The following is a 10,566-nucleotide window of genomic DNA, read 5'->3' as shown; positions in this document are numbered from 1 at the left end:
TCAAGTTTCACACTGATCTGTAGTCAGTTTTTTAATATCCACAGGAATGTTTCAGCTTAAAAGCTTATCTTGAGTAAGAACTCAAAACTCATTCATGAGTAAGATGAGTACAGTAAAACCAGGGCCAGAGCAGGAGAGGTCACATTAAACACATCACATCACATTAAAGCAGACAGTCAACAATTTCAATTATATTTTTTCAGGAGCATAATATGACCCTGATTCCTTTCACCCACTAACTATAAATAGCAGACATGACAACCAACTAGTTTCCTTCTGTGACTTTATTTTAGGAAAACCAGCCAACATCACCTCTGTTTCTGATCTGAAATCCTGACCCTGGGACCAGATTGTCTAAAAGTTTATCTCAAACTCATCACACTATAGAACAGAGCAGGCACGCACACAGGCGTGATTGTGATTAGTGTAAGGGGGGCACACCTACAGATGCAGTCCCTTGAGGAAGCCTCATCCATCTGCATCTTTATTGAATCAGTCACTCTGCAGCCACCAGGGCTTGTAAAAAGCTGCACTTGGAATAAAATGGAAAGTGTATACTGCCTCCTGGTGGCTGTAAAAAAAACCCCCAACAAACTCTTAAAAACAAAAACTTGTATAGTGAACACTACACTACTGTTAAGCAAGTATGGAAGAAATGGTGGACTTCCCCAGTGGATTCATCTGCTCATTCATTATATTAAGTCAAATCTACCAGCAGTGAAGAGTGAACAGTAAAAGAACACATGTAGTATGAATGTAAAGGATCAGTACCTAGAAGGTGAATTATTTGTTGCAGCACAGTGAACTCAAGCAGCCATTCTAAACAAACTCACAAGTGAGTAAAGCAAGAAATCCACACATAAAAATAATAAATTTCTAATAGTAAAGCACATAGCAGTTCTTTGGTAGCTCCCCAACACTTTCATTGCAAAGCAAATCATAGCAGCATAGCTTGCTGTACTCATCTCATGTTACAGATGTCACGTGGTCCTGTAACCATACAGTGATCATTTAAGGCAGTGTACAACAAGTATTTACACTCATTTGCAACAAGCGCAACATTTTCTACAACAGCTCAATCAGAAACAAATATCAAATCATGTTCACAAAGAAAGTGGATTTAGTACCATAATATACATATATTTAACCCATTATTGTAGAACAGTTAAAAAAACCCTCTGTCTATAAGGACTCAATATTTCATTCTTTTCACTGTCAGTCGACTGAGCACTAAACCCAGCTGTCACCATACTTTTACTAAAAATATAGACTGCAAGGTTAAGTACAGAATTACAATCTAAGCTGTTTTCCTCCATTTGATGGAGCTATAGACAATATAACTGATTTTCTGAAATTAAAGCTGCAGTACGTGATTTATTTGGCCACTTGGGGACAAGCTGTAAACAAAACATTAACATCTTATATTAACTAACTTACTACCAAACAGTTGCTTATTTATCCACTGTGAAGTAACATTAGCATTCATTTGGAGTTTTGTATCTGGCCACCTGACAAATGTAGGTCCGATATTCATTCTCCTTTTAGCTCTGTTTTGGTCTCTACCAATTCCTGAGGTAAACAAAGTTTCTTTTGCTGTTACATGCTCCACTATGTGCACCAGCTAAATGCTAACTTGGTGCAGAGCAGGTAGCATATAGTGGGTTTAGCTTTACTGACAACAGCTGAATACAGGTTGATGAGAGCGGTGAGAGTGAAGTTGTGGGCCAAAAGACAAAAACAATGTGCTTGAATGCTCTGCTAAGCTGAGTGGAACTGCACTGTTGGATGATCATTTTCTGTGGATTCCTTAACTACAAGCCACCCCTTTCACAAAATGATTTATATTTGCACAAACATCAAATAATCCGTCCTGTCTGCCCCTTACGCAGTACTGAGGTACATACTGCAGCCAAAGTGATTTACAAGAGCTCTTTAGCTTTCCCTCTATAAATCTGAATCTAAAAATTTTCTGCTGTATGGGTCTACACAACACAGGAGTTGGTACTGTATATTTGTAGCAGCTCAGCACAGAAAAACATGAAGCATCACCTCAACGCAATCAGGACTCTTCAGAATGCTGCTTCTAGAGGAGGAGAAAGAAAAGTTGTCACACAGCTGAAGGACAACACTGAAATGTTGAATATTGAAATGTCTGGGGGTTCACCTGCTGTCTCAAGGCCTGCATGGATGTGTACTCAATACGCTCTCTCTTTTTTTGGATCCAGTTCGGTTCATCAGGGATCAGTAATGCCAAAATTACCTTAACCAAGATAAGAGCATGCTGCAAACACACACAGATGTAAAAATGTTAGAGGAACACACATGTGTAATTATTTTGAACGTGACCTCTCCTTCCTCCTCCTTACCTCCACTAAAACAGCCAACAGCAGGATGTTTTTGCTGCTCATTCTGCCCTCCTGAATCAGCTCTTGTAACTGTGGTGAGAGCAGCATTAGCCAGCAGTTGGTCACAACAGAGGCAAAACTCAGGACCTCGAACGCGATCTGCAACACAACACAATCACATGAGTTGTTAATTCATAACTGGCTGAGTGTGACATACTTTGTGTGTCTAACTCCTATTGTGCGTTGTAACTTTCTGCAGACCTGCCACACGCCCATGTTAGCCACAGGGGGGGAGAAGGGCTTGCGGAAGAGTTTGCAGATCTTGTAGGCGTCCGTTCGGATCTCCGTTACGTTATTGATGAGCAGCAGCAAAGCCGTCAGAGGATACACGCAGGAGAAAAGACTCAAATACCCAAACTGCACCAGGAGCTCGATGTACTCTGCAAACAGGCCCTGTGAAAAAACAAGATGCTGTGTCATACACTGCCAGAGTGTATTCTAGTACCTGTTTTGATATGCACCTTTTCTAAATACTGCACACTCACAGGGAAAGCAGGTAGGTTGCTCTGGTTCCTAAATTTGTCCTCCTCTGGATCGTCCTCACTCTCTGTCCTATAGGGGGCACTGATGAACCGATCCACCAGGTAGGGTATGACCACCTCTGTGAACTGGTTGACCAGCTGTGTCACTATCAGCAATGATGCTAGACGCTTTAGACAGAGAAAGATATGGGAATTTAATGTCACTGTAACAGCCTGTTTTTTGTCACACTTGCAATTGCTGACCATATCTCTGACTATTTTTTATTATATATATATACATTTTTAAATTTTTTTATTTTTTTTTACTTAATCATTTATTTACTTATTTATTTGCTCAATGTCCCGCCTACAGCACTGATCTGATTGCTTACATGTCGCGAATAATAGCCTATCAACACAGCGGAGCTGTGTGTTAAAGAGAAAGCAGCCGATACTACTAAAGGTGCAATAAACATCAAGATATGATAATCTGTTTCTATGATGAAGCGCAGTGTCCCTGTTACATCAGTGAACATGCCCGAAGTCACAGCTACGGGGTTTCACTCAGTGACACTCTTGAAAATGATGGCTTTTAAATAAGTTGCTCTTGCCTTACTGGGCTTCAACACAGCATGCATCTCTCTTCTTTTCAGTGCACTGTAACGTTACATATTTATTATTTTAAAAATTAACAGTGACAGAAAAACTTTTTCTCATACTGTGATGGTTAAACTTTGCAATCAATCCACAGTTCATCTGCGTGCCCAACCGTTCGGAGGGAGGTGGGGGGTATTTTCAAGACAAAAAAAACCACACCACATTTTGGGAATTGCTGGCCTAGGCCATCTTTATGTAGAGCAAACATTATTTTTTTCAGATCCTCAAAGAGTTTTTTGCCATGAGGTGCCATGTTGAACTTCCAGTGACCAGTATAAGGGAGTGTGAAGGCGATAACACCAAATTTAACACACCTGCTCCCCATTCACACCTGAGACCTTGTAACAGTCACATGACTCCGGGGAGGGAAAATGGCTAACTGGGCCCAATTTGAACATTTACTCACTTTTCTTGCCAGCAGTTTAGACATTAATGGCTGTGGGATGTGTTATTTTGAGGGGACAGCAACTTTACAGTGTTCTACAAGCTGTACACTCACATGAAAAGATATAATCAAGATATAATGAGCAGTTAAGCCACATTTTCAGGAACCTGACATTGCAGTGCTCTGTAAGTAATAGTGAGAATACTAAACTGGATTCTTTATACAACAAGGAGCTGTGTGAAACTGATCATCTGTGAGAAGAGCAATGCTATGGCAGTTTCTTTTTTCATCTAACAAAGTGAATTAAGGATTTGTTTCAACCAAACTAGACTTAGTGATTGATGGAATAGTGGAAAGACTAAGAAAGTTTTATTTTGTTACTGTGGATTTGAAATTAAGTGTGCTTAAAGGTTCAGTGTGTAACATTTAGTAGAATCCATTGACTGACCGTCCGCGGAGCACATGAATGCACTGTGAGCTGTTGGTTGCAATTCACAACCTTCACCAGTTGCCACTAAAACACTCACTGAACCTTTAACTATGACCCGTAAGGTAAATGTATAGTTTTTTTTCAATGGAATCTGGTGGCAAGTGAGAATGATATGACGGCAATTTCTGGTTAAATAAAAAGGATCTTACAGTCAGTGACAAAAGCACTTTTAGTGGACATACTTTGACTGGTGCATTTGTCTCCAGCAGACATTGCAACCTGCATTGCGGTTGCGTAGAGTGAGAATATCTTGGTGAATTAAGGGGTTAATTTTACCAAACCAGAGTTGGTGACTGTCGGAACAGTGGAAATACTAACAAAGATGGTTTGGGTCAGTTTGTCTTGTCCAGTGTGAATGAAGTCTGTTTCACAATGATCTGCGAGATAAAATGACTCAGTGGAGTCCCATTTGCTTTGGTCTGAGACGCTGGTGCTCTAGTGCGACATTTAATAGCAGTGAATGTTGCTTACAGTACCTTTAAATATACATATTTCTTTGATGTAAAAATGAAAAAACATGAATTTCTCCCAGAAAACACTACGCTAGCATTCGTGTCAGCTAAAAGAGCCTGTTTTGGTGCGAGATATGGATTTATATATTTATAAATATTTTAAATCTGTCTCATGGAAGAGCCCCAAATTTATGGAAGTTCATTACTAAATCACTGGAGTACCTGTTTGAAGACAAACACTGAGACCAGAGGAAGATTTGTCAACTGTTACCTTTCGAAGCAAAGGCACATCCTGCTTGAAGAAGGCGATGTGGAAGAGCACTGCAAAGTAGTTGAAGAAGGTGAACTGGGGGAAGAAAGAAAAGAGCCTGGTAAAAGTGTCTGCTGGGTTAAGAAGATGTAAGAACTCATGGCTGGAGAGGAGAGGAGGAACTGACCACTAAGACTTTGGCTGTCAGATGGTTCTCGAAGGCAGACTCCTCTCTGTGGTTCTCTAAAGGGAAATATAAAATTAATTAATTGTCATAAATTGTCATATTGTAGATACTGTATACCAAATCCACCTACCTCAAGTCATTACTCCTGCACAAAATACTTATTTATTCCAGTATCCTTTGCACTACGCTTCATTGCACTGTGTACATGTGTACATGTATGCATGTATATGTACCTGTATATCACATCCAACTCATGTGTGTGACATGTACACACTCCTGCATCCTTTGCACTCTGCTCACTGCACTATTTGTCAATATGTCTATATTGTTTTTGTTCATAGTGTGTATATTTGTGTTGTCTACACTGAAGTCTGTGTCTGATTTTATTTTATTTTTATTATTGTGATTTTGCATTTTTGTATGAGTAAGCACATCGTGAGCAATGTACAATCCAGAGTCAAATTCCTCGTATGTGTACACATACCTGGCAATAAAGCTGATTCTGATTCTGATTAATTGCTAATCATAAGCATTATGAACAGTACTGTTGGTATGGCTGCAAAACCTGATTGGCCAAATGACTATTTTCCTTTCTCTTTTTTCTCTCCCTGTCTCCATCCCATAACGCTTTCCCTCTCGTAACTGAATCTTTGCCACAAATAACGTATGGCATCCATACTTTCTTACTCACCATATTCAGTCAGAGACTGTGCCACCGTCCTGTAAGCAGTCGCCAACATGTTTGTATAGACAATGTGAAGCATTGATGGCAAGTAGAGCAAAGTCTGAGACAACAGGGAGTCCCAGTCTTTGTGTAGCTGTTGCACCTGGGCCTCCCCCCAGTAGAAACAAAGCATACCAAGTACCACCAACCCTGCAGGAGGAGTCATAACAGACACGAGACATGAGGCTGAAGGCATGGCTGGTTTTTCAATTTTAAAGAGCAGAGAATACTGTTTTATCGTTAGCAGTCTTTGGAAAACATCACTTACACTTATTTTACTTCAGTTATTGAATAAAGCAACTAATGAATATCATGGTACCTTTCAGCTCAGTAACATGCACTGATGAATTCATTCAATTCAACTTTAAAATTCAAGTTCTACCTAGGAACAGCCCCACCACAGGGACTGACACCAGTGCCATACGCAGGTCTCTCTGCCATTCAGGAAAGAGTGGCTCCACACGACCTGTCACAGGGTTGACCCCGACCTCGCCATGGAAACCGGGCCGGGGCTCTGCGAAGCGCTCTGCGAGGTACAGGGTCCCCCAGCGGTAGGACAGCGAGGCGCTCCGACGCTTCCACAGCTCCATAAAAACCGTGGACCAGAGCATGCTGAACACTGCCTGGATCATGTGGCCGCTGACAACTGCTGATTCATCTTCAACCCTTGTGACTCCTGAGCCAGAGACCGACTCCATGTCCTTCTGAACCTCGCCTGTGATGGGCAAGAAGAAGCCAGTTAGTTTGTATTTCTGCCCACAACTGCACTCAGTGCACTGGACAAAGACATCCATCAGCCTAAATGACTTGTCACCTTGGTACCAAAGTTAACATATAGACAAGTACACTATATTGTCAAAGTTTTAGGTTACCTGCACATGAAGGGTAATGACATCCCATTCTTAATCTGTAGGGTTTAATATGGAGTTGGCCCACCCTTTGCAGCTATAACACCTTCAACTAGTCCACAAGGTTTAGGAGTGTGTTCATGGGAATCTTTGACCATTCTTCTAGAAGCACATTCGTGAGGTTAGTCTCTGCTCTAATTCATCCCAGGTGTTCAGTCTGGTTGAGGTCAGGACACTACACCAAACTCGCTCATGCATGTCTTTATGGACCTTGCTTTGTGCACTGGTGCGCTGTCATTTTGGAACAGGAAGGGGCCATCCCCAAACTGTTTCCACAAAGAGCATGTAATTGTCCAAAATGTTTTGGTATGGTGAAGCATTAACAGTTCCTTTCACTGGAACTAAGGGGCCAAGCCCAACTCCTGAAATACAAGTACCGTTCTCCTGGAAATCGCCAAACCCAGACTCCATCCAGATTGCCAGACAGAGAAGCGTGATTCGTCACTCCAAAACACATCACCACTGCTCTAGTGTCCAGTGGCGGCGTGCTTTACACCACTGCATGATACACTTTGCACTGAAACCCATTCCATGAAGCTCTATGCACACTGTTCTTGAGCTCATCCGAAGGCCACATGACGTTTGGAGGTCTGTAGCTATTGACTCTGCAAAAAGTTGTCAACTTCTGCGCACCATGTGGCTCTGCATGCCCTGACCCCGCTCTGTGATTTTATGTGGCCTACCTCTTCGTGGCTGAGTTTCTGTTGTTCCCAATTGCTTCGACATCATTATAATACCACTAACAGTTGACCATGGAATATTTAGTAGTGAGGAAATTTCTCAAATAGATTTATTGCACAGGTGGCAACCTATAACGGTACCACGCTTGAATTCACTGAGCTCCTGAGAGCCACCCATTCTTTCACAAATGTTTGTAGAAGCAGTCTGCATGCCTAGGTGCTTGATTTAATACACCCGTGGCCACAGAAGTGATTGGAACACCTGATTTCAACGATTTGGGAGAGGTCCTTAAACTTTTGGCAATATAGTGATATGTTTGCATTTTGAATTTAAGTTGTCATGTTTGGCATGTAAGCATGTTACTATACTCGTAAATGTCAGTATCTCACAAAAGTGAGTACACCCCTCACATTTTTTGTAAATATTTGCTTATATCTTTTCATGTGACAACACTGAAGAAATCACATTTTGCTACAATGTAAAGTAGTGAGTGTACAGCTAGTATAAGAGTGTAAATTTGCAGTCCTCTCAAAATAACACATCACACAGCCATTAAAGGAGACCTATTATGCTTTTCCATATTTTGTGACTCATCTACAATGTTACAATGTTGGATTTTTTGTTAAACATGGCCACAGCTTCAAATAATGAGGTTAAGAATTTAAAAGAAATCCCTGTGAGCAAATCTCAGATTTCCTCCTGTTCTCTTTTGAACTGCTTTTTCTACCAACGGCTCCGTTCTATGACACACAGAGCTACGCAGAGCCATTTGCTTCGCACAGCATCGCTCAGTCTGCCTGTACTGCTCAGCGGCAACAACAGCCTGGTATTATGCTTCAGGTCTTGGCCAATCAGAAGACAGTGGGCTTTGGGGGGAAGGGGCTTAAAGAGACAGGAGCATCTACAGCTTGTTTCAGAAAGAGGCTGAAATGAAGGCCTACATGAAGAGTTAGTATAAAATAGAAAATTATTTTTTTGAACTTTGAATCATGCAAAACTGCCATATAGGAGTCACAGAACTACAATATAGGACTGGAAAAGCTTTCACACTCCCTCATACTGGTCACTGGAAGTTCAACATGGCACCTCATGGCAAAGAACTCTCTGAGGATCTGAAAAAGAATGGTTGCTCTACATAAAGATGGCCTAGGTTATAAGAAGATTGCCAAAACCCTGAAACTGAGCTGCAGCACGGTGGCCAAGACCATACAGCAGTTCAACAGGACAGGTTCCACTCAGAACAGGCCTCGCTCTAGTGTACTCACTTTTGTGAGATACTGTATGTATCTACCAGAAATAAAGAGTACTTTGTAAAAAAAAAAATCACATTATGGTAATGTTGTTTTGTGTAAAACATCTATCTATGTCACATGATCAAAGGACTGTATGTGGGGAAACCAACAACTATATCGGACAAACCCAGATGTGGTAAGATAGCTGAAAACATTTCAGAGTGGTGTATGGGAGTTTTGCAATGTATTTTCATTTTGATGTATTAAAGCTCACACTCATCTGCACCTTGCTGTGCATTCTCAAAGTTAAAAAGTACCGTGCCAATTTGGATAGTCCCCAGTGTAAATGACACCCAGCTGTCAATATTTTTAAATGTCCTGCCCTATCCAGGCTGTGATTGGTCAGTTCACGAAAATGACATTGACAAGTTACTTTCTGCACACGGCTGCTTGAAAGGCACCCAAGCTTCTCTCCCACGTCTCTCTCCGCCAGTCTCACAATACATTTGGACAGCACTACAAAATGGCGAGCTCCCTATATAGTCCACTAAATAGTGAACAGTGGGTGATTTCAGACACAGCCATAGTCTCTCTCTTTTACCAATCTCAGGCCAAGCCTCACATAGTTGTGAACAAGAGAAAGGCTGGGTTGCAATATTTTTATTTGAATTATTATAATTATCATTTGAATTATCTCAAGGCCATGAGTTAATAAAATGGGTAGTGAAAGTAATATAGAAACGTGACAACTGTACTAGTTACTTTTAATACCCAGTAATAAGTAAAGTAATATTCTTACTTTTAAGAAGTAATAAGTAACATTACAGTTCCAGAGTAACTTGGGAGTGGAAGAGACAGTTACACTGGCACATTCACATGTGCTGGACTCCAGACACTGTGAAGATGGAGAGATGGCCAAGAAACAATCAAAGAAGAATAGTAGGAAGAGTATAAACAGAGAAGAATGTTACATGACAAGTCAAGGGGGAAGGCATTTCAACTCTGGAGAAATCTCTAAGATTTGAAACTTGGGGGCCGGAGCTTCTGAGTGAAGCACTAAAGGGAGGACTAAAAATCTTCAAATATCAACAATCCCTCTGCAGAATCCCTTATTCTCCCTTTAAGTACCTTACACAGTATATTTAAACAAATATTACTGATAAATCCGCACACCTACCTGAAAAGTATGTGATGGACAGGCCTAGTATCGCTGGTGGGAGCAGAGACCAGGTGTAGAAATCAAGGAAGCTGAAGTAGAAAGCCACAGAGCTTCCAAAATACCCATTGACTGAATCTGGATGAAGCAGCAGACAGAGGTGTTTGGTGTAAGTGCATACACTGTTCAATTGTCTTACAGGCAGAAAGTAGAGGGTTGCCCACACAGCCATCTATTGTAAAGTCCAACTCCCCGCAGGGGTGCCACATGCATGAAAAACTGAGACTGTGGCCATATTTGCATTCGTTTCTGTATGTGTGTGCATAAACAGTCATGTGGTATTGTATGTGTGTGTGTGTGTGTGTGTGTTGCATTTCTTACCCAGTGGCTGAGCCAGCTGATTCCCAGAGTACCAGGCTTTACTAAGATCCTTCAGTTTGGCCGGGATGTGGAGGGGAAACATGTCCACAATAACACCAGCTGACCCAAGCTTCTGCCCTGCAACAACACAGCGTTACACAAAGCTACACTTCAACCCGGAGAGATATGAGAACATGGCACTGGTGAAAGAGGGAGAG

The 10,566-nt window shown here is 41.4% G+C and overlaps 1 protein-coding gene across 1 annotated transcript in view; it reads right to left on the bottom strand.

Moving 5' to 3' along the window:
* ano10b (anoctamin 10b) overlaps positions 1 to 10,566 on the bottom strand; it is a 16,943-nt gene continuing 6,377 nt past the window's right edge. The window contains exons 7-16 of the mRNA XM_046036600.1: positions 10,010 to 10,126; positions 6,394 to 6,726; positions 5,979 to 6,161; positions 5,288 to 5,343; positions 5,122 to 5,196; positions 2,891 to 3,055; positions 2,607 to 2,798; positions 2,367 to 2,504; positions 2,165 to 2,281; positions 1 to 2,083 (exon numbers count right to left, since the gene is read on the bottom strand). Of these exons, the coding sequence (XP_045892556.1) occupies positions 2,060 to 2,083; positions 2,165 to 2,281; positions 2,367 to 2,504; positions 2,607 to 2,798; positions 2,891 to 3,055; positions 5,122 to 5,196; positions 5,288 to 5,343; positions 5,979 to 6,161; positions 6,394 to 6,726; positions 10,010 to 10,126 (1,400 nt within the window). The 3' untranslated portion in view covers positions 1 to 2,059. The remainder of the gene's footprint in view (positions 2,084 to 2,164; positions 2,282 to 2,366; positions 2,505 to 2,606; positions 2,799 to 2,890; positions 3,056 to 5,121; positions 5,197 to 5,287; positions 5,344 to 5,978; positions 6,162 to 6,393; positions 6,727 to 10,009; positions 10,127 to 10,566) is intronic.

The sequence above is a fragment of the Micropterus dolomieu genome, linkage group LG22 (assembly GCF_021292245.1).
Source record: "Micropterus dolomieu isolate WLL.071019.BEF.003 ecotype Adirondacks linkage group LG22, ASM2129224v1, whole genome shotgun sequence".
Taxonomy (NCBI): Eukaryota; Metazoa; Chordata; class Actinopteri; order Centrarchiformes; family Centrarchidae; genus Micropterus; species Micropterus dolomieu.
The sequence above is the reverse complement of the archived record's forward strand: the minus strand, read 5'-3'. Positions and strand labels throughout refer to the sequence as shown.